Here is a 26,581-nt window from a genome sequence, read left to right on the forward strand (position 1 = left end):
TTAGAAGTAGAAGAAAGAGGGTAGAGGGGCAGAAGGGGTGAACGTGAACTGGCAGGGGGTTTGCAGGAATGGTGAGATCAGTAGGTCTCAAGATGCAGCAGGGTAGAAAACTCTTGAGTCTGCAGTCACCACAGGAGATAACCCACAATGGCTGTGGCAATCATCGGCCAGGCTAAGAGAGATGGGGGAAGGGTAAGAGACAAGAGAGATTTTTTTTAAAAGGAGAGAGAACAAGCAAGGAAGGGCAGAAAAGAAAAAGAAGAGAGATGGAGATGTTCATCAGATAGTGCCCATAACTCATGTCTCCCCCACTATATCTGTAACCATCCTACACTAACAGGTGACACTACACTGACAGCACATACCCTCTTTAATCATTCACTCACCATTCTCCCAGGACTTTTAATCATTTGGAGTGATGTGAGGAAAATGGCTTTGGCTGTATAGCTCTCAGTTTTTATTCAAAATGAACATTCAATTTCCAGAGGTGCTCTCTTTGTTCTATATTTCATGAGCTGGCCTTAGTTTTGAAGAGATGAGCATTTTAAACAGAGATGCTGAATCTGCTGATTCATGATCAGCACTGGGGAACAGAAGCTAATAAACAAGACCCTACCCAAAATCAATTTGCCCCCAATAAAGAGCTGGTTTATTATAATGGGAGTGACGATCCAACCATAGCAGTACTGTCATATTTAATCTGTGCAAAGAAAGGAGACATGGTCACGAGTGGATACGTAGATAAAAGCATACTCAGATACAGGAGACCAGTAGTAACACACACACACACACACACACACACACACACACACACACACACACACACACACACACACACACACATTCACATGTCTTTGAGACTCCCACACACAACCAAACATGTTATGCACCCACACACACACACACACACACACACACACACATATACAAACACATAGTATGGGTGGGGAAGCCCTTTCCCATCTTGGCATGCCAGTGCCGATGGGAGGGAGACCCCAGTCTAACAGTGTGAATGATGTAACATGAGTTTATGTGAGTGCTCAAACTGTGATCCACAGCCCATCATCACATTGCCTCCACAGGCTCACTCTGGCCTGTTCATTGCATAATTTGTCACAGCAAAGAGATACAACCATTATTAAATAGATACAAAATGATCATGAAATTCAGTCAGTATGTGGGAAAATTCTCATTTGCGTTAATTGGATATAGGATTAAAACATTTCTGGATAAGAGGAGTGAATACTTAGGATGGGCATGGTCAGAGCTGCCCAGTGTGTGTGTGTGTGTGTGTGTGTGTGTGTGTGTGTGTGTGTGTGTGTGTGTGTGTGTGTGTGTGTGTGTGTGTTTGTGTGTGTTCGTGTGTGTGTGTGGCCAGAGCTGTCCAGTGTGTGCTGTACCCGTGTGTCTAGGAGCTGTTCACCACAGCCTCTAATGAACAGTGAAGCCTTGTCAGGAGGACACAAATCACAGGGCCGATTCCAGCTCCCATAATGCAATTTTACTGGGCAAAATGACACTGCTGATTCAAGGTGACTCTACTAATCCCTTTTGGCTCATGGGATGACTTCTGTGGTTATAAGCACACTCTTTTACACATTGGCTGATAATTTTTTAATACCTCCATTGACACCGGCGGTACCTCAGATTCCTGAGAAGGATTCATGATTTCTGTTTGTTTCCTTTGTCCAAAAGCAATTGTTCACCAGAAAATTGCTGATGTACATATTGCAAGGGGTTACCTTACGATTTGGTGGCATGATTATTTTCTATTTAACACTGCAGCTACATTGCTACCCTGCATGAAGACTGTACTAGAAGAGACTTTTATTAAATCAGCTCTTCTTGAGAGTGAAACATTGCAGCTTACATTCAACAACTCCAAAGAAAAATATTTCAGAATTCCTGAGTAGACTACCATAAAGCCAGGAGTATGTCAAAGTTCAGTGGTGTCACTGAACTGATGGCATATATTGTTTCAGGATCAGGTCATGTTGATATTACACATATTTTTCATTTTTAAATCTGTGCTCATATAAATGCACTCACTCACACGCACAGGCAAAAGGGGACACATCCTGGTGGAGGCTGCCTGTCAGAGAATCAATGGAGTGTATGGTGAGGACCGCTGTCAGTGGTGGTGAAGCTCAGAGGACACCCAAGTACGCAGACGCCCAACTTCACCTGACCGCAGCTGACGAGACACCGACAGTGCAGACAGCCCAAGCAACGGCAGCAATCACAATCAAACTGGGTAACCACCAACACTCCCAAACAAACCTATCTCTGTTTCACTGATTTTCTGCTCTCCGCCTCTTTTCAATTTTATTTCTCCTGCATCTTGTCTATCAGTGTGACTCTTTCTGGCTCCCCCTGTTAGCACTGATTTTTTCCACTTGTACCAGGAAATGTCCATTCTTACATCTAAAACCATCTTCTTTAGACCATTATCAAGTAACTATCCTTTTTTCAACTTACAGTCTTCACCAAACCTTAATTATAGCCAGTAAATCATTACCAAATCCTTTTTTTTCTTATACGTCTTTGTTACCTCATTGCTTCACGTAACCTCCAGTCTGTTCAAATCACACCATCATTATGTCTCTCTGTGGCGACCAAACCCTAGATTTAACTCTTCACCATTTTAACAAGAATGTTCTAGACAGATATACTTGTAATATTTATTTAAAAAACAAGTTATATATATCTTGGGATAATAAATCAACATGGTGAGTAGGAAATGCATCAGAACATAAGAAAACAAAAGACCATCCCAGTTGTTTTCTGCAATTAAAATAAAGAGAGTTAATGTAGTGTGTGTACTGTTGCTGTGAACCATGTGAGGTTGTCTGAAAATAGGCCTTGCTCTAGTGATAGTCTCTGTCTGCATGATGGATAGCAGCCCTGCTTTCCTTCAGCCTCTTTAAAATACTAAATAAAAAAACACCAAGAATCACTCGGCTCCAAATTTCCTCATGCATGATCATAAAGACAAACGAAGAAATTAGAGTCACAACTGTTCTGTCATGTATCTAACTAAGGGCAAGCAATTTAAGAAAAGTTAAAAATGTGTGTTAATTTCCACAGTCAGTATGTTTAACCATCTTTGACTTTTACATAGCATATCATGAATCATTAGCCAAAAGTGGCATAGTAATTAAGCTACTAATGAGCATTTCAAAAGAAGAAACTTACACAATTACAGCCTTAATCAGAAGAACTTAAAACAAAAATAAGCAGTTTTTCTGATCTACCTTGATGACTCCAGCAGTCACCAAACAGATTGGTATGGGCAAGCATCTTGTTAGAATAGAAGTAAAAATCTATTTGGGTCGTTGAATTTCAGGTTTCTTGACCCACAACTGCTGGAGGAGACATGTGCTTAATATTTTTCATGAGAACTTGAAGGAAAATCAATAATGCCTTATATGGCTAAGTGCACTCTGGTGATCCTGATGTAAGCCCCAAAGGAATGATGCAGCACAATTATTTTCTTTCACTCTGCAATTAATGTAAGTGCAATAAAATTATTAGTTATATTAAATGCATCTTATGGTATTTTTCTGCCTTTCTTGTTTATTTGCATTATCATATACACAATACATTAAACCTGTTTCACAATTTTTGTCCCTTTCCTTATTGGAATAGTTAATGCTTCCAATCTCAGTCAGGTTTGACTTGCCGTTGTCCTGCCCTTTCAAAGATACACGCAAGCACAGTGGCCCGACGGCTGGTTTGTCCTATTACCATCAGAAAGAGCATGTCCAATCTCTAAGTGGGCAGAGCTGCATGTAATCCCATCAAAATGGAGAACCCGTGACCTCATCTGGAAGTCAGAGGCTCCACCAGCCTGGGACGTCTTCCGTTAGGAGATTTCATCAAACACTGATGCCATTACTGAATGAGTGCAAAGGGAGAGAGAGGATGAGAGCAAGTGTGTGTGTGTGTGTGTGTGTGTGTGTGTGTGTGTGTGTGTGTGTGTGTGTGTGTGTGTGTGTGTGTGTGTGTGTGTGTGTGTGTGTGTGTGTGTGTGTGTGTGTGTGTGTGTGTGTGTGAGTATTGGAGAAGTATTGATGACAATGTAAGTGGTGCCTGGACAAAAGAACTTCTGCAAATGGTGCCATGTGAGATTAGAATAAAATAATAGTAATTCATAATAGGGGGTATAAATGAACGCTTAAATCAATCTAACAACATGTCACTACTGAGATGATGTCTTTTAAAGCAACTAAACCTCACTCATTTCACATTTCTTCAACAGTTAATGCTCCACTAAAGAAAAGAAAACTTCATAAGCAAAGCTGCAGCAGCTAAAGTCAACCTGTTCTGCCATGAGGAGCTAGCATGGGGAATAATAGTCATGGGTTAAATTATTTTTGTGTACAGCTTAGCTAGGGAAAAAGAGATTCCCCGCTGTGTATATTAATACTGTGAATTCCCTTACTTAGATAAATGATCAAGGATACAGAATACATGCCTTCAGAAAAATATATTCAGTCAGTTTACATCTATACAGACAGAATTTTAGAGTAAAAGAAAAACATTTCCCATCCCACCCTGATGATATACAGTAAAAAAGAGTTTGCCGTCTCTGTGCATTCGGTCTTCTTGGTGAACATATGGTCCCCCTGCCTTGCCAGACCTCACTGATGACCCAATACAGTGCTTAGGAGACATAAAACATAACATGCTACCACCACTGTCTGGTGCAGACTGGACATTTTGTGTTGCAATGACGCAATAACACCGATCAGCCAAGCGAAACAATATGTAGCATGTTTACCAGTATTTTTTATTACAATTAATTGTTTATTTAGTCAAACTATGTAGATTTAATGTAATGGATGATGTCTGTATGTAAGTGTTCCTAAAATTTTCGGGAAAAAATGTAATAACTGACTGAAAAATACAATACGAGAAACCTTCATCCCCTTTGACAAAGTGAAATTGTGCTCTATCATTCTTTACAAAGGCAGAAGTGTAATTTGGGTTAACTTCACCCTTAAATAATGACTGTTCTGATAATTTTCTATTTGTCTGTTTATCAACATAATGGATAGAAAGAATTTTTTTTTCTGTAGCTCTCATGTCTACTGAAACCTATATTAAAAGTGAAACACTGGAGCAGAAAATGTCTCCCTCTTTGAAAAATCTTGGTGATGCAGCATAAAGTTTAGGAAGACTAATGAAATTACAGGTCAGCGGATGCTAGAGATGGAGATGTTATTGAATGCAGAAGAGAGGCATCCTGAATCACAAGAAGATTCTTGTTTAATTGAGCAGAACAACTCCTACATCAACTTGAAATCAATGATATGTGGGTCAAAAGAATGAATTCTGCAACATTTTACCTCATCTAACACTTCTTCTTGATGACGCCTTTAATGTAAACCTCACAGGACTACTACAGCAGCCTCCGGATTGCAAATAAAGCACTTTGCCACAGATTTACAGTTCAACGGCTGTGTGCCTGTCAATCGCTCACCGCCTCTTAAGGTGCAATTCACGGATGAGTCAGTCTCCTGCTCCCGCATCCTCTCCTCTTTTTGGCGGCAGTGCAGAGTGCTTTAACTGCCCCAGGGCAGGTGGCTGGATGGCACTACAGCATGCAAAGTCCACAGCCAACAACCCCAAACTCTGCTCAAGCCAAGGACAAGTATTTCACAAATATGCTGGTGAATAAAAAGATGGGTAAAATATGAGCTACAGCCAGTGTCAAGCACCAGGAACACCCATTAAAGCAAAGTCACGTTGCTTAAATGGGATATTTCATACTCACATAAACATGAAGACTTTATAGAAAACTAAAACTCCACTGCACCCCAGTTATATTATTTTTTACTTGTAGACTAGTTCCAGCTAATTGTGCCAGTTTATTTTACTTTTGAAGGAGTCATGTGGGCTCAGTTTAGTGCAGCCACAGAAAAACCACAGTGCCCTGAAATGTTCCCAACTTTTAACAAATGATTCACAAACGTATGCATAAATAATGAAGTACCCTGTCTCTCAAGTCCAAGGACATCACAGGAAAGATGCGCATAAATAACTTAACAATACATGTTGAAAAATGTTGGATTTTTCTAACCCGAAAGTGTTACAGTCAGCATTTTTTGGTATTTTTTTTTTTTAATGTTAAAGTCATTACTTACCGTCATTTATGGTGAGAAGAGTAGACTGAGCTGATAGTCACCCATTGCATCAGACTCCTTTTGCTTTATGAAGGGAAAGAAATCTTGTGGGCTTTTTAGTGTAGAATTAGACCAGAGGTAATTGTCAGCGCACGACAATGTTTTTTCCCGATGCAGTCCTCTCTCGCTGCAGCAGATTTCAGGAGAGGAGAGAGAGAGAGAGAGAGAGGGAGAGAGAGAGAGAGAGAGAGAGAGAGAGAGAGAGAGAGAGAGAGAGAGAGAGAGAGAGAGAGAGAGAGAGAGAAGTGGTGGTAGGAGGGAGGGACGGAGGAACGGATCGGATGGATGGATGGATGGATGAAGAGCGGGGGCTGTGTAATCAATACTTGTATTTCATTGAGTGATGCGGGTAATTCCGTCTGATGGAACAATCTAGTTAGGTGACTGAAGGACGTGAAACACTGCAACGCATGAATGCTAAGCAGATAAAAAAGGTCTCATTTTAGCAGGCTACAGTCGGGAAGTCGGTGCTTTCGTCAAGTCACTGTGTGAAACCCGCTGTTTTTATGTGAGCGGTGTGTTTCAGCCTATAGGAGAATGGTTAGTATATGATAAATAGATCTGGGCTCCTGATTGTGGGGGAAAGTCGTCTGTTTAAGCAAAAGCTGCTGCTTAAGTTGAAAAGTTTTTTTTACTTCTTTTCACATGCGAGATTCAGGATATCTACATTATCCGAAGGGCTGTTATACACACACACACACACACACACACACACACACACACACACACACACACACACACACACACACACACACACACATACATATATATATATATAGATATATATATATATATATATAGATATATATATATATATATATTTACATATAACTTCAACCATAAGTGCTTCCAAAAGTAGATGTGTGTCCAAGCTCGCCTTTGTCATGCAGAGTCCACTCTGAAGCCGTACGTTGCATTTCAACCACTGCCTCTGTCCGTGGTGCTGAACCTACACCTGAGCGCACCACGTTTGGATGTTGTTGCCGTATACACACTGGTGGTGCACACTCTCCAGTTATGTGAACATACTGTTGCAGAATTCTGAGTCACTGTCTTCATCTCTATAAGTTAGACTCTTTCTGAAAAGAACCAAAAATCCTTTATTTATTATGTAAAACGGATTTTCACTTGACCATGTCATTCACTGAGTGGCCCACTGATCACCTCTGATCAGGTTTCAACTTGGACCCCTGGTGGCACAAGAACTGGAACAGGAAGGTCAGGGTGTCCAGGCCCCTATACCTTGGATGGTGACACTGTATCTAATCAAAGGGTTCCCCATGTGAGTGATATCTTTCCTGATGAGACACTGTGGAGACATCCTCCTCAGTGTACCACTGATTCTGGTAAAACAGGACTGCCAGCGTATTGGACCACCTTCTTTATGCATTTATGAAGAGCAATAATTCTTCTTCTTCATTCTTCCTGTATTCCTCACAAATGATGTGAGCACAGAGGGAGTAAAACAATTGACGAACACCACACAAAGATTATACAATCCTGTTACAATAATTGCATAACCAAACACAGGCTCTTAGAGATAAGTGGGTTCTTTAGATGAAGTGTGAGACAGTGACTGCCTGTGCGCCTGCTATGTCAGATCATAAACGCCTCTCAAACCCGCAAGGGGTTCCCGGAGAAAGTGAGGGAGGGGGAAAAAAGGGGATGACGGACTGATGCAAGCACAGGGACACTCAGCCTTTCAGTATTCACATCATTAAAGCCTGCAAACTATAACAGCACTACCAGTGAGATTCGGTCCACTGAAAGAATGACTACCAGCAAGCTCTTTGATGTATTACACTTTGTCCATTGAATTCCTTACCCTCATTTTTAACAAAAACTAAATTTCAATAGATCCATGTTAAAACACTTCACATGAAGAAAACATAGTGAATAGTGTAGTGTAGCCCTGTGCATTTGTTCGAGTCTAAACATGACGATTTGACTCTGACACTGGTTGTGTGTCATATTCACCACAAAAGATACTGAAGAGGATTGTAAATGATGCATACAGTGTGCACAAAGACGTACACAAAACCAGGCATGGGAACACACACACACACACACACACACACACACACACACACACACACACACACACACACACATACATATACTGTATTAGCAAAAAAGGAAAGGCATCATTCTTTTTTCTCTGAATTTGATGATTCACAGAAGCAGTGACCTGGGGCTTGGGACACTCTCTGCTTTTGATTCAGAGTTGGGATACAAACCCCCCTCAAGCCACAAGACTCCATTTACTGCTGCTGGAGAGCCGAGGAGCACTTAGCTTAATGTACAGGACAGTAGAATGACCCTCACACACACACACACACACACACACACACACACGCACAGTGCACAGAGTCCACTGCGCATACCAATACTCTCTCCCTCTCTCTCTTCTCTTGTAAGACCCTTTTCTTTGTCACACAAGAAAGAAGCTTATGAATTTGTCATTTCATTACAGTGTAAACACACTAAATACAATATTTGTATTCCACATAGCTTGCTGATCGGATACTGACACATACAAATATTTGTTGTCAAATTAATGAATTGAATGTCACATTCTGTGAATGTAGACTGATATTGGTGGTAGCTAATAAGAAAGTGACCATGTGAGAATTCCATATATTACTGACTAAACAATTCATACCCATCCATGCTTACCATGCTGGGCATGTCTGTCATCATTCTGCATGTGTTGTGATATGCACAACTATTTTCATAACTATATGCACAAGTATATTCAACAATACATTGCTACATTGATACATACATACAATAGAGGTGCGTCTCCTACAGCATTTTGCATCGATATTATGCATTGTTTAAATATAATAAACTGTAGTGAATTACAGCAGCTCTAAAAAAATTTTTTTTAAAAAGGTTCATATGATTCCTACCGCCCCAAGATCTAAAATGGATGTACCTGCAGTGCCAGCTTTCCTTAAGAAATGAAGATGTGGAGGTGGACCGAAACAACTGTCTGCTGCTTATCTTCATCCTGATTATAACAAACGGATGTGGACACTGATGGTAATTGTTTTTGCCTTGTGGAGATTGAAGCTCTGGCTCAATGATTTAGTCTCCATCTTTCCTCTTAGTCTCCACTATTCATCTGCACTCACACAGGTGACCATTTTAAACTGAAGTCAACATTGCATACTGTATGGATAAGATGGTAATGACAGAAATTATGCTGCCTTGTTGTTCCTTACCCGGATATCAGTACAATGCAGCCGTAGTGTATTTATAAGATCTGATACCCAGGCATTATGAAAGCAAGAAAAAAAAAACCAAAAGGACAATGGTGTCACTCATAGAGAGATATGATGGATTAGAATGGCCTAAGGGGGAAGTCCTGGTCCATCAAAATGTAATGAAAACTAATTGGAAAACAGCACACAGCTATGAATAACTCGAAGATGAGTTTTGGCAACATCATGTTCAGTGAGAGGTCATCATTGTCTCGTATGAGAGAAAAATGTGTTGATAACATTACGATTGATGACAGCACATTAGTTGTTGTCTTCAGGAGTTATGGCTGTCTGTAAATGCGTCTGACTGAAAATCGATCAAGGGCACAAACTATTTCACACCAAGTTTGTAATCTACTGTTTCACAATTGGAACACTGAACATGAAATGATATAAACATAAGAGCATGTTTCGAAGCTGTTTGTATCAGGATAAGGTGTAAACAAAGTCAACTTGTATAAGCGCAGGAAAATGATTTCCTAATTTCTGTTCTGTCTACCATCGCCAGGTCCCGAGTAGTCTAACGTACCTGAGCTAAAATACCAGAGGGAAGAAAGTCAAATGGATTGTGATTATTGTCCTGGAACAGATTGAACAGGCTATGAGAGAAGAATGTGAGCTGAATCCCATTTCAACCTGCGAGCCCGGGTGCATTTCTCTTGCTGAAAGGAAGGTGAAATTTTACAAAAGGGATCTAAAGAAGGGTTTCAGGCAGTAATACTAGCTTTAATCTAACCACTATCAACAGTAGCTTATTACCTTTGACTGTGACAAAAGGAAAACATCATACAGAGTGGTTGCAGAATAGAAGTCTGCCTTTATTGTCTGTCTGTATCTTTAACTCAGTTGTCTATTATTTTATACATGGATGTACTCCTGTGAGGCATAATTTAAAACATATAAGCAATGCATTTCCTTTGATCTTCACTACTTTTATGTTAATTAAGAGAATATGGATTTTATATAATTGAGAGATGATGTAATATTTTAGTTGAATGTATTTTACTTAATCCCACATGAGGCAATTAAAACAATGCAATTAAAAGTAAAAGCAATCATTAAAAACAAACATAAAACTGACTTTTACATTCACTGATTCTGGAAATACCTGGCCTTCCACAAAGCATACACTTCTTTGCCATCATGTGTAGTTCTTGTTATAACAAAATTACACAAAAGCAGATGCACCCATAAAAAATTAGAAATTCAACATCAATGGCATGGTAAAAAAAAATTAATTAAAAAATTAAAAAACAGAGTACCTAACAAGCCAAGTTGAGATGACAAAAATCACCCGAAAAGAGAAACTGTGATGAACACATGCAGCCAAAACCTTTCAAAACACGTGAATCATCTGCTCTGAAATGGTATTAAGTAATCTGTGGGAGCTACAGCTTCCTGTCATTTAACTGGAAACCTCCACTCCCCACAGAGCGGCATGGATTATCCTCCATGCCTCACAATTCTGGTGCAAATTCACAGCCTGCATCAGCCATCAGGACATGTAATACAGTAATAAAACGTGTGTGTGCTGAAGGGTGTGTGTGGCAGACAATGCTTGCACTAAAAAATCATTCCTGTTTATTTATCTATACATTTGAAATGCAATTTCTCAGACTTCAACAGTTTGTGATCAGCTGATCGGCCACCAACTGCTGTTTTTGTGGAGATCACCACGGTGACACCAGTGTTGCATCAGTGTATTTCCATGCTGACAGGACATCCTCAGACAGTGAAGTACTCTGAGCTCTCAGCCAGGTGGCAAGGAGGCCCCTGTCCAACACTACCGCTTGCAGCTCTGCCACGGCTGAGAGGGACCATATGTCTCTTCTCTCTGGAGTCTGTCCCTGCCCAGAACTGCCAAGCCGTTAGGCCTATCCCACATATGTTTCTTAATACTGTTAAGCACTAGGTGTTCAGGGGGTTAAGACATTACTTTAATTCAGCTTGTGAATCGTTGTCTGTTCATGGGTTGCCTAAAAGAACAACAGAGAAATGGAAACAGGGAGGTTTACAGGGTTGTGGTATTCACCAAGGACTTACACCTTCTTTAGACAGGTAAGTTTACTTCCTTATTTAATCAGTTAATCTCTATGTAGCATGTCATGGTACTGACAAAGCTCTGTCTGGAGATCTTTAAATGGGAAAAGCTGCTAAGTGCAGATTTTCTAGGAATTATTTCTATTTTAATTTTCATGGAATTGTTGAACTGAAAATGTGCCCTTTTATACACTGATATGTAGGCTGAAACTATAATTCATCAAGTAGTAAGTGTTAAGATGGAAAATAATATGAATATGTCTGTGAAGATTCAGTCATACAGTTCATAGGTAGCCTAGGGAGGAGAGGTTATAGGTCACATGACTTGTGGGGAATCCCAAGCATCCCCCACCACTCAGCCAGAACTGAAGAAGCCTTTTAAACTGAAGTTTTCCAGAATCTAAAGCAAACCCAGTTGTACTTGATTTTGTCCTTCTGGATAAAGTAATTTGAAGTTGAGAGACATACTGTGGTTTAGGGCAGCGTCTGGTTAAACATGTCCGAAATCCTGGTACTCTCTCTTTCTGTCTCTCTCTCTTTCTCTCTCTCTCTCTCTCTCTCTCTCTCTCTCCCTATCAATTCAATTCAAAGTGCTGTATTAGCATGACTGTTTAAATACAGTGTTGCCAAAGCTATAGGAAGAATAACAGAAATAGAAAAGAGAAAAAAAGAAACAGAATAATACAATACAATCGCTCTCTCTCTCTCTCTCTCTCTCTCTCTCTCTCCCTCTCTCTCTCTCTCTGTGTGTGCGTGCGTGTGTGTGTGTGTGTGTGTGTGTGTGTGTGTGTGTGTGTGTGTGTGTGTGTGTGTGTGTGTGTGTGTGTGTGCGTGCGTGTGTGTTGCAAACATCACAGAAACACAGAAACAGCTTTTTATTTGTTATAGAAAACAGTTAAAGAGCTTTGGCGTTGTTCCGCTTACTGTTACCATGGAAACATTGCGCCCAATCAGAGACGAGTTAGTAGGGCTCTGTGGGGAAATAGTAGCCAATCAGACAGTCTGTTGTTTGAGCGTCAGTGGGTTTGAAACGGCAGAGCAAGCATTTTCCAACCGACGATTAACTTGTGAAGGGAAAACAGAGAAGTGTGCTATCTGCATTTAAAAATAAAAGAGGCGAACTTTCCCAAAAGCACCGTCACTACATCTGTAGTCTGTGTAGGTACGTTAAGTCAGCTCATTGTTCTAATTTACTGCTACATAATGTGACACTGCACTAATACCTAGAGGGATTAGTGCAGTGTGTATTTCTGTTTTTAAGAATGAAACTTTACTTGTTTACCTAATTGTTGGCGTTATTTACAAGTCTGCTTGAAACGTTAAATATGTGTAGCCTAGCTAAACTGTGTAGTTAATCTAAGCTCTAGTTTGTGCCTCTCAACATGAACCTTATATGAATATGCTTTATACGGTAATGCTCTTATGTAATACTAACACGAGAGACACAACCTGGAGCTAGGTTAACTGCATGTTTCGATTAGAAAAAACACACTGATCCAAATACGTTTTTAAATGGTCAGATTTTTTTTCCTAATCTAAGTGTTCTTTGAGCACACATTGGTCTGTTTTTTTTCTTACAGGATTGTAGCCACTTTCATGTAGCTTTCTTCTGCTTTATACCCTGTATTTTGTTGTTTAGTACCTCATGTAAAAAATTTGCTCTAAGAAATCTTAATAAAAATTATGATCATGTGCCCATCGTTGTATAACAAAGCTGCAAATATTGTGCGTTCATAATTACAACATATGACTTACAGCAACACTCTTCTAACTATGTGTATCTTGGTTTAGATGTCATCAGACGAAGAGGACCCAATCAGTCCAGTTCTGCTCAAGGACTCGGATCGGGGCAGCTCTGTCTCCTCCGATCTTCAGGTGATTTTAAAACAAAACTAAACACACACACACACACACACACACACACACACACACACACACACACACACACACACACACACACACACACACTGATTGGTGTGCTTTTATGCACCTGCCACATTGCTGACATCTGGAGACACAGAAACACTTTGTTGCACATTTACAATGCAGTCAGTATAGACACACATCAAATTCAAGCAGACTTTGAGTAGATGGACAAGTTTTAAACAAACACACAATTTAAACCAAAATGAAAATACAGGTGAACCTACATGAAATGCCTGGAGTGCATCTACGCATGTACACAGCTGTCGGTCTGGACCGTAACTTCAACATTCACCTTCATCTTCACTTTCTTAAAACCAAGTTTAATGTTTAATTACCAGAATGGACTCATTTGTAAAGCTGCATATAGCAAAATTGCTGCATCCCCACATGTTGACAGTTAAGTTGATGACTAAACTATTACGTGATTAAAGTGATGCCCAAAAACTACAAAAATGAGATACAGCTTGAATCAAAAAATATCTTCCTCAAATATATATCAGTAGATACTTGAGCCCACTGTTCTTTTTTCACTGTTTATGGACTGACAGGATGAGTATGAGGACCTCCTCCGCTATGCTGTGGTCACTCCCAAGGTTGAGACAATCACCAGTGCTTACCTGCACCGATTGAGCACCTCACATCTGTCTGCAGAGGGTCGGGGTCACCAGAGAAAAGACGGCACAAAATCGCCACGCCCAGCAGGTATTTCTCTTGTATGCAAGCCACACATACACACTCTTATTTCACTAAGCCTTTCTGACAGAAACCCAACTTGAGCCTATCCAGATACTGACCCCATCAGATGATCAGCTGTCAGAAAGGATTTGGCTTCACAACATGAAGAAAAATGTGTATATGTTTATCTGCCTCATATTTTCAGCTTGTAAACCAGTGTAGTCAAGATACATATGATATCAGCCTGTCAGATTGTACCCCCTATCTGTTTCCCCTACGATACCCACATCTTAAACAGTCCATTAGTCCCCCACACCACAGCCCCAGTTCCAGTTGCAGCACTCATTGGAGGTTTAGTGCTTTAACTGTCACGGGGTAGTGCACAGGGATGTAGAAAGCAGGCAGGCAGGCTGATTGGTAATGATCTCCTGGCACTCTGCCCGTACTGCTCTTTAGAGTGCAGGCCTTCTCTTCCCCCTGCAGGATTTAATTAAGATATTGACATAAATGCATTCTTGGATGAGGAACCATGCTTGTCTTATTCAGCATTCATGCCATCACCTTTTCTGTTGTTACACTGTCTTTTGTTTTTTTGACCTCTTATTTGACCGTTTACTTAGTTCTACTCTGTTATTTTATGTTAAGATTTATTTCAGCAACATTTCCTTTTTGTCTGTTTAACATTTTGCCTTTCTCTCTGACTCACCTGCCGCATCTCTCCTCTTTTCGGGCAGACCCTCCCACTGAAGCTCACCATGGGAAGCCCTCTAGTAGGAGTGTTAGATCATCACAAGTCTCCCCCTTGATTATTGAGCCCTCCACACATTTAAGAGCTTCTCCTGGTAAATTTGATACAAATACAATTAAAGCAGAATGGTTAAGTGTAAGTTAAGTGTAATGCCATCTTGTTTTGTAGTGATATTCTGTCTGTATTTCTTTTGTTTGTTGTCTTCTCCTTCCAGTTGAAGAGATGGTACGTCCATCATCTAGCAGGGCGTCAGACAGGTTACAGGCAGCATCTGAGAGGTCTAGACCAAGCAGCCCAGGAGTCTTCGAATCTGCCATTGCAGAGATGTTTATCTCAGAGCAGAACATAAACAAGATGGAGAATATTCTTGACACATGGAGCCACAACCTTAAGGTAAGTCTGCTTTCTCATAATTTACAACTATTCTTTCACAATCAATTAATTTAATGGTTTGCTGTCTGCTTGAGAGCTCACCATAAACAATATTATATGTGTAAATATAGGACTTTTATGTAGAGGGCATATTTTGAGCTTCAGCAATTTACAGTGAAATAGACCCAAGCTGGAGTTTTACTGTGAAATACAAATTAAAATTATATTTGAATTATTCATTTACTGTGAAAAATGTGTTTTGAGTAAGTGTCAACTAAGAGCTGTTTATGGAATTTAAATTTAAAATAGTGCATGGTAGAAAAACTTCACATCTGGTTGTTCTGAAAAAGTACCTTTTTAGTTTATGCTTATCTTTATATCTATGTCACTGGCTCTTCACATATATTACTATAATGTTTCTGATTATATATAATTATGAAAAAATGCATAAATATATGATTGTGTGGAAACTGCCTATTAGGTTCATACTGACATTTCTCAATATTGCAATGAAACTCTTAGACTTAGATTGGTTAAAATGCAAGAAATTCTGTGGACAGTGTCCACAGATAATGGTGAGGAAGAGGCCAGATTATAAAGGGTTGTTAAGTGTTTTAGTCTTAGGAAAGCTATTTTACAGCTCTACTCTTCATGGAACCAGTGACCTTTCTAATTGTGTCTCCCAGTGGAATGATTCTGGAGGAGGTTAGTGCCTTGATGTGGGTGTCCTTCCTGCCATTTTATTCTGATGTTGTACAGCTCATTCACAGAGGCAGGTGACATCCAATCACCTGCTACACGGTGCCGATAAAAGAATGTAGTTTGACTGAGGACGAGGCAGCACAGTACATTCATGGATGCTGAGACTCTTTAAGTTATTTTGACTGATAGATTTTGTCTTCAGTTGTCAAACAATAGGCTTTTGAGTCTCTGAAGGAAGAAAATCTATTGTTTTAATTCCTAGATAAGCCAAATATGTTTATATTTGTACCTACTCAAAATGTAACTGCACATCAGAATCCCATGTCAACGGCATCTCTGGTGGGAACCCAGAAATCCTTGCGCAGAAGCATAAATCTGGCTTAAGGTGCAGGGATTTGTTAGATGTCTGCAGAAATTAATCCAACCAAAAAAGACAAGAGATGAGGTATGCTAGGTTTACTGTAGGGTTTGCCGAAAGTTGTCATAGGCAAACCCGCCAGTACACCTGTTCATATAATTTAAAAAAAAACTGAGATATGCATACATATGTCCATATTTCCTAAAAGTAGTGTAATTAACATACTGTGGCTGTCCCACTCTCTGTTCTTTAATTAGTCCAATGTGCTGACGGAGCTCAGGAAGTGGAAGCTGGCCTTCATGGAGCAACACAAGTTGGAGATAAGGAAGGAGAGGGAGAGGTGTGCAGCCCAGACAGCTGGCCTGAATTCAGAGCTAGAAGGCCTAAAGGAGCTGCTCCACACCTACGAGACTTCCAACCAGAGAAAGGATGAGGTGACTACATATGTATCCATTTACTTTCTGCAGTACATCAATCATTGAATGGCTAAACAATCCTAATTCTAGAAACGGATTTCAAAATATTCATCATCATGTTTTAGCCAATGACTGGGCTTAATCCAGGTCTAAGCAATCAGTCCCACATGTCTCTCTCTTGCATTATGTACATTTAGTCTGGTTTCAGACTTAGCAAGCTTGTTGTGTGATGTGTCCTCCCTCAGGTGATTGTGAACTTGAGCCAAGTATTAGACAGACAAAAAGAAAAGCTTGAAAAGATGAGGACTTTCACCCACTGGAGACTTCAACACAGTGAGGCCAAAGAAGAGGTACACAGACGAGGCTATGGTCTTTCCTTCAGGCTGAAAGCATATTTGTGGGGTGGTGCTAAATTCAATAGACTGAATAGTAATTCAGTGATTATTTAGACAGCATGTTTGTTTTTTAAGTATTTTTATTTTTTTTATTCTTATATATGTGAATTTTGGGGGAAATGGATGTGAAATTAGTGGTAGTGAACTATATCTTAAAGCTGCTAGATAACTGTTAGTGCAGTTTAATGGTTTATGCAAATGTTCTGTCTCTGCATGAGTTACCAACCCATAAATCAGTATGTCACTGCACACTGAACATGCATATGGCTCATTTTTACACAAATATCTCTCCTACAAATTTCATATACTGATATTTTGTCACTGCACCGATAAATATGGTCCTTTTTTATACCATTCTACATATCAAATTAAAAAGTGCAGTAACGTTTTTTTAAACTAACAACATAGCTGTTCATGCAATTTCTTTAAAATGGAAAATAAAGTGGATTACTCAGATTTTTGTCTAAACTATGACACAGAAAGTGCACCACAACAGAAAATGCACCGCACCTGCACAAGAATGAATTGTGGGTGTAATTATATCCTTGTGAGTATTTTCATGGTCTTGTGGTTCCCTACCAGGCTAATGCTTCTCAGTTAGCGCGGCAACACTACAATTTGCATCTGAAGAGGAAGGTGTGGTTAGGCTGGCACTCTCTGGTCCAGAAACACTGGAAGGTGAAGGTGGAGCGGGCTTGCCGTTCAAGGGCTGAAGAGGTCTGCAGCAGCCTGTCTGAAGATTATGAAGTCAAGCTGGCAGAGGTAAGTTAAGTGGGTGCAGGAAATGATGTTTGCATGGTGATGTTGCATGATGTTTCATCAATGCAGTTTATTTCATGTTTGACTAAATTTGACTAAATTCATATTTTATTCTACCTTTTCCTCACTGGGGTGTGTTATATCAGAACCACGGCACTCTGTAGTCAGTAAGATGCATTAAACATATACAGAGCCGAATGACTTGAACCCATAGGTAAATTAATTCAGTCCCCCCCCCAGTGAATAGTTTTAAACACATACAATTTGAGCATTTCAACAAGTAACTGTTGAAACTATTGAAATCTTAATGGAGAAAGAGTTAAAGTTTAATCACACAGCTGTTCAAAAGTACACATCAACAAAGTGGCATACAAATGAAAAGACTTTTTTTTTCAGCCGGGTGGTACTGTAGTGTTAGTGTCAGAGTGTCATTACATTACATACAGTAAATGACTGGTTAATTGTGTCCACCTATCTACAGCACTGTAAGGCCATAGAGAAGGCCCAGGCAGAGATTCAGAGACTACGACTGGAGCGAGAGCACTATGAGGAATCTATGAAGAAAGCCTTTATGAGAGGCGTATGTGCTCTCAACATGGAGGCTCTCAACATGTTCCAAAGCACAGAGGGAAGACCAGAGCAAGGTACAGTCCATGATCAGCATGGTACACAAACACCTTGTTTTTTTTCAGAGATTATCATTTGTTGTTGTTGTTGTTTTTTAATTGTTTAAATACCATTATCGTATACCTATACGAAAAGACCCCTGCTTTATATAACAAACCTTAAAGGCAATGTTGGCCTTGGCTCTGTGGTGTATTGACTCAACCCAGCTATAAAGACAGAAACTAAGAGAAGAAAAAGAGACACCATTTGTCCAGTGAAGTGCTGCCATGTGTTATTGACAATTGTGTAGATTTATGAATGAGCAGGGTGCACAGGGGTCTTTGTTCTTTTCTTGAAGTCATTTACTGGCTCACCTAATGGAATGAGTCATACGATATGCTGAGTGCAGACTGCACAGGTTATTTCTTTAATGTAATTCACTTATATTCATTCAGTCAGTCAAGTACTTGCTGTACCTGCTAGTAGTTTGTTAATGCTGTGAAGATTGAGTTGAGAACTTGGGACAATACAGGATTGGACTGGAGAAGAGTACCATAAATATCATGGACCTGGAGCTGGACAGTAGCCCTTTTTGATTGGACTAATTGTCCTAACATTTACAGAAAACCCTTAAAGCATATGCCATTATCCCCATACAGTGTCATTGACAGCTATAAGCGCCTAATTCACATCCTTCCATCAGCATTTGCACCAGAAGTCTAAATTTGTCAAAACACACAACAGTTATTCTCCTCAGTCACTATTCTTGTCATGCATGTGGCTGCTAAAGCTGCACCTCCCTGTTTTTAGCTGGTAGAAATGAGCTCTTGCATGGTCTTCTGCTCATCCATCTGCTTTCAGGTTTAATGAGTCTGGCGACCTGAAATGCATTTCATTATGTTTCTGTCAAACTTGGTGGGGGCGTGATGGCCGTTAGGTTCTTTTTCTGTTACATGCACGTCTTTCTTTCCTCCTCACAATAACATTCAGTTTAAAATTGGCTCTATTAACTTATCTTTAAGGTCAAATTTTATATCCCAACTAAAATATGAAGTTTCCCATTTTTAATCATTAGTACTGAGAGATGGAAAGTTAAATTGTGTTATTGGATACAATTCAGAAAGATGGTGTAATCACTTGTTCAGGCCAGATTAAAACATTTCTTAACTCCAGTCCAATATTCAGTCTTGAGATTAGTCATTTGTTATAATTATAACAAGTTTATGTCAAGAATTTTGTTGTTCCAGATATTCAATTCATATTTTTGTCTCTATAGATCCTCTGCCTCCTCAGGATGAGTCTGGCTCTGCGACATTGGCTCAGATCCAGCCATTTCCTGTTTCTTCTTCACGGATCAGCCCAGTTCACTTTGACCAACCCGACCCTCAGTCCCACAGTGAGGGAGATGATATTGTGAGAAGCTAATTTCTTGTCAAATTACACTGTGTCAATCAATCCATCAGTCTTTCACATAAAAAAACGTTCCATATTTGTTGCTGTTAAAATGTGTTTTTTTCCATCTAATTTTGAGTTGTAATTGCTGGTACTATATGCTGATGTAAAATCCAGGGTCATATTCAACTTTTTTCACATGGATGGCTCACTAATAGAATAATTGTACGCCATCAATATATCAGCTTTTGAGATTCTTTCAGTTGCTTTTATTTACTGTACTATGACTCTCCTTCAAATCTCACTCCAGCCTCTCCTTCCCCTCCATTCCTTTTCTTCAGGTGGGCTTTGGTGCCACGACAGAAGTACTCCATCCCACTGCAGTGGTGCACAGCTCCCTCCCACTAGGGGGCCTCTCAAGCTCCCAAAAGCAGGTTAGCATTAGACATATCATATTTCCTAAAAGTGATGAAATTGTCCAACTTCAGTGTAGTCTTCTGAAACTGATATAATTTAGTAAGTGGTTCTCAGATTTGTAACCAACTGCATCAAATTTCTGAAGTTTAGTAAAAACTAAAAAAGTGGCTACTACAGCCATTACATTAATGCATGTGCTAATAACATGAGTATTAAATGTTTCAGGTCAGTGGCCGTGTTGTCACAGCCAGCCAGCAAAAACCAAGCAAGACTGTAACGGCTCGCATCACTGCACGACCTGATGCCAGTAAGACTGCACGCAGCAACCTCCAAGTGATGGGCGTGGCTCCACCCATGAGCTCTGTTATAGTTGAACGTCACCATCCTGTCACACAGGTACTGGAATCTGTGCTCACTACTGTTATTTTCAAGTATTTATGTTTGTTATTATGCAAGTACCTTTTAGTCATGTCAAGCTGAAAAATAACATGGATTCTCTCCCCTAATGTTTTTTTTTTTCTTTTTCTTCTTTTCTCAAGCTTACCGTCGGTCAGGCCACGGCTGCCAAGTTTCCTCGCTCCTCACAACCAGGTCCCAGCTCCACCGGAGGACGAGGTTCCTCCAAAACACACAGCAGCACATGCCATGTACACTCCATCAAAGTAGTTGACTGACCACACATACATCTCACAGAAAATACTGCACACTTACTCTAGATGTAAAATGTTACACACACTATGCAACAGTCCTAAGTGTAGTTACCTTGGCAATACTTTCAATTCTGTTCTCTTTTGATATCTTGTAATGAATTTGCTCTCTGCTTTTTGAAGTCAACATTACATTTTTTTCAGCTTCCTTTCATTAATATTGAAATGCATCATTTCCTGAGGAACAACATTTTTCTTAGTAAACCACATAGACGCAGGTGTTTAAAAAAGCACATGTAAATTATTTTTAATTATTAGCAGTTGCATACACTTTGAATTGTGAAATAGAAATGTATTTCAATGAAGATTATGCACAGGTGCGACTGTATTGTAATGTGTAAAATCACATATTTTAAATATTTGTGTTATTGATATTTTCTATTGAGACCAACCGTCCAACAGTGCAGGATATTTACTGTACTAAACCAAAGCCATATTGTAAGTTCATGATTTGGTACAATTTTTAATAAATTATTTTACTGCTAACTTTCTGTACAAATCTGAAGTAGAAAATGATGTAAACATGAAGTTCATTTTGTGTCAGTCCATATGTTAAATATGTCATGAAATGCTGCAACTCTTACTGCTGATATTCTCTGCTTCCATCCGAATCTTATCTGTAAGACAAACCAATATCACAGAAGAGTCTGTCATACAGGAGTAAAATCATAGACCTCAAAATGATGCACATCCACAGGCAGCACAGCTAAATGTTTATACATTCCTCTATAGGTTTGTTTTAAAAAATATTACTAAACATGTACCTGCTGCTTTCCTGTTGCCTGCAAGGATCAGGCCCTGGTATAGTTCTTTAGCAGGGCTTTTCTGAGCCAATTCCTCCCCATGGAGCCAGATCAGCAGCATCCTGTTCCCATGCTCTCGGTAGCTGTGCTGACCTGTGGACAAACACACACAGCACCTAGTCTGTCAGGAAAAAATTATTCAACTTTTATAAATAGCCTAAAGAAAAGTAAAGGGGATAAAATAGCCAGTCTTTCTTCTTATAGCCACAACTTGATCATAAATTTAGGGGTTTAAATCACTAACATTTTGGCAACAAGAGGCTTATTTTATAGTATTTCAGAGAACTGCCAAATGCAGTAAAGAGTCTGTCCAGTCAGTGAGAGTTGTGGCACCTGTCCACTGCTCTTCGATGGCTGACACTTGCGCTTTAGTGAAACTCCACTGTTCTGCCAGTCGTTTCCAGTCTCCTGGCTTCAGAAGCTCATACGCCAGACGCCAGGCCATCGAACGGAGCTGCTTGGTCTCGTGGCGGTGGTCAAGCTTGAATGTTATTGAATACTGGCTTTGAACACTCTCATTAAGCTCAGCATTTGCCTGAAAGGGCAATTAAATTGTGTTAGTAGATTGATAAAGGCCACAAGCCTCAGAGAGCACAGGGCATGGGAAGAGATTATTGGAGAGAGGCTCACACACATTATTAGCAATATGAATGCCAGAGTTAAACATTTTGAAAATCAAGAAGGGAAGGGAATCAGAGCATATCCTTTATTAAATTAATGGTAAATTGGCTGTCTAATGTTTCTGGGTTGTGAGTTATTTTTTACCCTGGATGCTTTAATATTATTAGAGGGAATTCAACTAATCTAAACTGTGACCTCAGGAAATGAATCATTTGTGATGAATGTAATCATGGGAATAATGGATTATGACACACATGGAAACAGTAAAAGTATCATGTCGATCTCTCACCTCCTTCCACGTGTAGTATCTTTCTGCTTTGATGATCATGTCCACAATGATTACCTCATTCGCTCTGGCTGCTATACCCAGAGCCGTCTTACCCTGCTGCTCCAAATCCAACACAATTTTTTTAACTTTAACTCAACTTTAATTAAAACTGGACAGCATTGGATTTTCTTTACAGATGAATGACTTGACAGTGAGGTTTTTTTTAATGTCTCCGAGCATATTTTAACTTTAATTAAAAAAACAATGATTAATCCTTACCCTGTCCTTGAGTGTCAGATGTAGCCCCGATTTAAGTAGCATCTCCACAACTTCTATTTTGGCTATCTCTGCAGCAAGATGCATAGGAGTCTGGGACCGCTAACAAGTTATGGTATAAGACATGTTATGGTATATTGCACAATGCAATGCATGAAACATATTTTCAGTGTATTTATGTTTCATATAAATATAGTTGAGCTAACATCTTATTTTAGTGTGTTACAGGAAGATTTTTACCTTATCAGTGACATTAATGTTGCATTTAGCCTCCAGTAGAGCGTGGATGACAGGGATGTGACTGCTCTTCACTGCCAGGTGGAGAGGAGCCTCAAGGTGCTGAGGGAAAAATATCCTGTTACACAACATGAGCCCATAAATGAACTGTGAGCTTAGTAGGAAATATGTAAAAGTTTGATGATACGCATCCAGGCGTAGTGTCAGCAGTGCACCTGATCTGTTACCAGAAACTTCACTGAAATAGTGTACCACTGCCACCTAGCTTGTGTTTACTTACGTGGTTCTGAAAGTCCGTGTGGGCATTGTACTCTAAGAGGAGTTGGACCAGAGATGTGTGTCCTCTCTCTGACACTGGATGGAGAACACTGCATTTTGCCTGTGAGGAAGGAAGTTTAGCTGTAAGCCTATGTCTAAAAAACATAATTTGTAATTTAAATATTGATGCTGCCCAAACATTTTATGGCACAGTCATTATTGGGCTTTATTGTACCGTTGTTAGGATGTTGGGTTTACAGCCACCCTCCAGTAAGGCCAGGACACATTCTTCTTGACCAGTGTCTACAGCCTGGTACAGAGCTGTCTCACCATCCTGCCACACACAAGATCCTATCAATAAAGTAAAGGCAGGTGCAGGGAAACCACAACAGACATAAATGAGCAAAATCTACTTTTAGTGGACCACATTATACTTTTCTAGCCATCTAGGAACTTTGACAGCCATCAGTAAGGTGTAATAAATAATAATGATTTTCTGGGGGGCTTTTTCCAACATGTAATTCAGATGAAATCCATCATTAAGTACCATTTCTGATCAGGAGGATCTTTGGCCGAAAGCACCAAGTCAATCTGATCAAGTACAGTTTAACAGTCCGAAGATCAAGCCAGAATACATTTGCCATTTAATATAATAATAACCAACTTTTTTTTCTCAATTAATCCAAAGTGGAGCCACCATCCAGCAGTGGATCAGCTATTAAGCACACACTGTCACGAACCAAACCGTGATAGAGATGGTGTTTTACACTGATTGTCTACCGTATTGACTTCATCCCGAGTATCAAAGCTCTGCAGCAGCAGTTGGACGGCGTCCAAATGGCCATTCCTGGCAGCTAAGTGCAGGGGCGTGTCCCCTCTCTGGCAGAAGGGAGGGAGGGAAACAACTTGCATCAAAGAGTGTTTGACTTTGAGCTTTCTTGCAGGTGTGACCCACAAATATGCACCCAGGCTTATATTGTCAATATATACATATACACCAACAATATGAATTGCACACACACCTTGTTTGGCTTCACGGTGGCCATCTCGTAATGTGGTTCCATTAGCATGTTTAACATTTCAACACAGCCATGCTCTGCTGCCAATGCAAACACCCCTTGTCCTGACTGATTGAGGTACAAACAACCACATTACTGACCGTACTTTGGTAGTGCTAAATAAGTGAATTATAGAGTCGGTTTATTAGTGCTTATAGTACAGAAGATACCTGGTCATCTTTGTCTAGTTCTTTCATTTGCAGGTCATCTACAATGTACTCTAAAATCTCTGTGTGGTTGTTGATAGCAGCACAGTGCATGATGTTCCGTCCCTCCTGAAGTAGAAAAAAGCAAGTTATTATGTGGAATAGCACAATGTTTTTACTCAAGCAATGTGCAGTATCTGCTTTTGTCAAAGAAATTTAACTATTTGTATAAGGTGGAAAAATAAGGATATTTAGCAACTAATGTGTACATCTGAGTACATCTGAGACACTGAGGCTTGTAACAAGCATTTTGGATTCAAAATGCAGCTAAAAAAAACAGTCACTATATGCCTGAGGAGGAGCATGTTATCTTTTTAAGAATGTGCAAAATAACAAGAGAAATGGCCCAATTTTTGAGTATTCTTCTTGAAACAGTAGAACAATTCTGCTCCTGCTTCTTTACCTCGTTCTCAATCTTCTGTTCAGCCCCAGAACGCACTAATAATTTCAGGATCTCCAAACTGCCAAACCAGGCAGCCAAATGAATGGGTGCCACCCCATACTGTCAGACACAAAACACGAAATAGAAAGTTGTTATTACTCAAAAATACGACATAAGTCTGTCGTTAAGTTATTCGAATCACAGACATTGTAGACCTTCTCACCTTGTCTCTTTGATCTACTTTGACCCTCCGCTGTAGAAGGAGCTGAACAGCTTCCACATGTTTGCCAGCTACTGCATAGTGGAGGGCAGTCCTTTCATGCTGGGGCAAACAACTTAATTAGTATGAAATCCATTTAAAAAGGGTTTCTCCAAAACCACTTAAATGATCTGTGTGATATAATACATTGCAGTGTAAAGACAGTTGGTCTTTTTAGACCCACCACATTCTTTGCATTAGCATTTAACCGCCTTCCAACAGTCTTCATTGTGTCCACATCATTCCTCCTAGCTGCCTCCATAAACTGCTTCTCTTCATCAAGCACTACACAACACAGCACACAGGAAGTTTTCAAATTCAGTCAGTCAAAAAAAAGAAAAAGTACTTTTAACAGAACAGTGTGTAGCATTTCTTTTAATACACAAGCAGATGGTGTGTGAGGTGTCTGGCTCAAAACTTCAACATTAACATATTGTAAGGTAAACTGAGATGAGTATGCTTCTGCTTCATGTGTTGTGCAGGAAATCGCCTGAGGTTTCAGCCTTGTGCAAATATGGGGTAGTTCTCAGGAATAAGCTATGATGTTATGATCACAAAGTCGGTCCATCATAATAAATATCTGATTAACTTTAGTTGTAACAGTGTAAGTTCAACAGAAACTTGCAACAAAACATATATAATTGTATGCTTTTTGCTTTGCTTTTTTTTTTGTTCTTCCTGTTCCGTAAAACAACAGACTATAAATAATTTCCCTCCTCTCATCTCATTTTTTTGACCTTTAATTCTTGTGTACTCACACATCTCTTGGTTGTCAAAGCTGTTGTCTGTCTCTTCCTCTGAGTTTTTATTCAGTACAAAGTCAGAAAATCCCCTCAAAGTCTCTTGTCTCATCCAGTGTCGAGGGTCCAGAGTCTCCTTCTTGGGACGGTGCTTCTTGATCATCACTCTCAAAGCTAACATTCTTCTCTCCATTGGGAAGCTCTATAAGTAACCTTTTTGTGTAATCAGGGTCCAGTAAACTGTCCAATGTAAGCACTGAAAGTTTGACTTTCACATTAAACAGCTGTAAACAAACAAACAGTTAAATGCCTGAGGAACCAGATCACACATAAGATAAGAAACCCTACTTTACCTACTCTGTTGTAATTCCTGTCTTCAACTAGTATACAGCAAGCCTTGAAATGGAAGTGCACTCCTTCTATATTCTTAATGCTGGAGGGCTGATCCGTGTTTGCTTTATGAGCTCACACCCTTTAGAGACCTGCTGATAGTAACGGCTTATATT

General features: G+C 39.8%; 2 protein-coding genes across 3 annotated transcripts; one reads left to right on the plus strand and one right to left on the minus strand.

Annotated features, from left to right (window-relative positions):
- Window positions 1–12,576: 12,576 nt before the first annotated feature.
- On the plus strand, window positions 12,577–20,960 carry poc5 (POC5 centriolar protein homolog (Chlamydomonas)). 2 transcript variants are annotated; one of them, XM_062417647.1, is made up of 13 exons: window positions 12,577–12,652; window positions 13,286–13,369; window positions 13,969–14,122; window positions 14,830–14,937; window positions 15,058–15,236; window positions 16,533–16,709; window positions 16,937–17,041; window positions 17,669–17,848; window positions 18,327–18,510; window positions 19,728–19,864; window positions 20,185–20,277; window positions 20,486–20,656; window positions 20,800–20,960. In XM_062417647.1, exons 2-13 carry the CDS (start codon window positions 13,286–13,288, stop codon window positions 20,932–20,934), a joined length of 1,707 nt encoding a protein of 568 aa, XP_062273631.1. In that variant the 5' UTR covers window positions 12,577–12,652; the 3' UTR covers window positions 20,935–20,960. The 2 variants fall into 2 exon arrangements, with proteins under 2 accessions (XP_062273631.1, XP_062273632.1); XM_062417648.1 differs by having other exon boundaries at window positions 12,620–12,656; window positions 18,327–18,489.
- Window positions 20,961–21,447: 487 nt separating this feature from the next.
- ankdd1b (ankyrin repeat and death domain containing 1B) lies at window positions 21,448–26,268 on the minus strand. The gene is made up of 15 exons (XM_062417649.1): window positions 26,094–26,268; window positions 25,520–25,620; window positions 25,300–25,398; window positions 25,098–25,196; window positions 24,659–24,763; window positions 24,453–24,557; window positions 24,211–24,309; window positions 23,666–23,764; window positions 23,453–23,551; window positions 23,176–23,274; window positions 22,939–23,037; window positions 22,681–22,776; window positions 22,104–22,305; window positions 21,732–21,863; window positions 21,448–21,584 (listed from the first exon to the last, which is right to left on the minus strand). Exons 1-15 carry the CDS (start codon window positions 26,266–26,268, stop codon window positions 21,529–21,531), a joined length of 1,665 nt encoding a protein of 554 aa, XP_062273633.1. The 3' UTR covers window positions 21,448–21,528.
- Between the last annotated feature and the right edge of the window lie 313 nt (window positions 26,269–26,581).

This window comes from Scomber scombrus, chromosome 4 (genome assembly GCF_963691925.1).
Source record: "Scomber scombrus chromosome 4, fScoSco1.1, whole genome shotgun sequence".
Classification (NCBI taxonomy): Eukaryota; Metazoa; Chordata; class Actinopteri; order Scombriformes; family Scombridae; genus Scomber; species Scomber scombrus.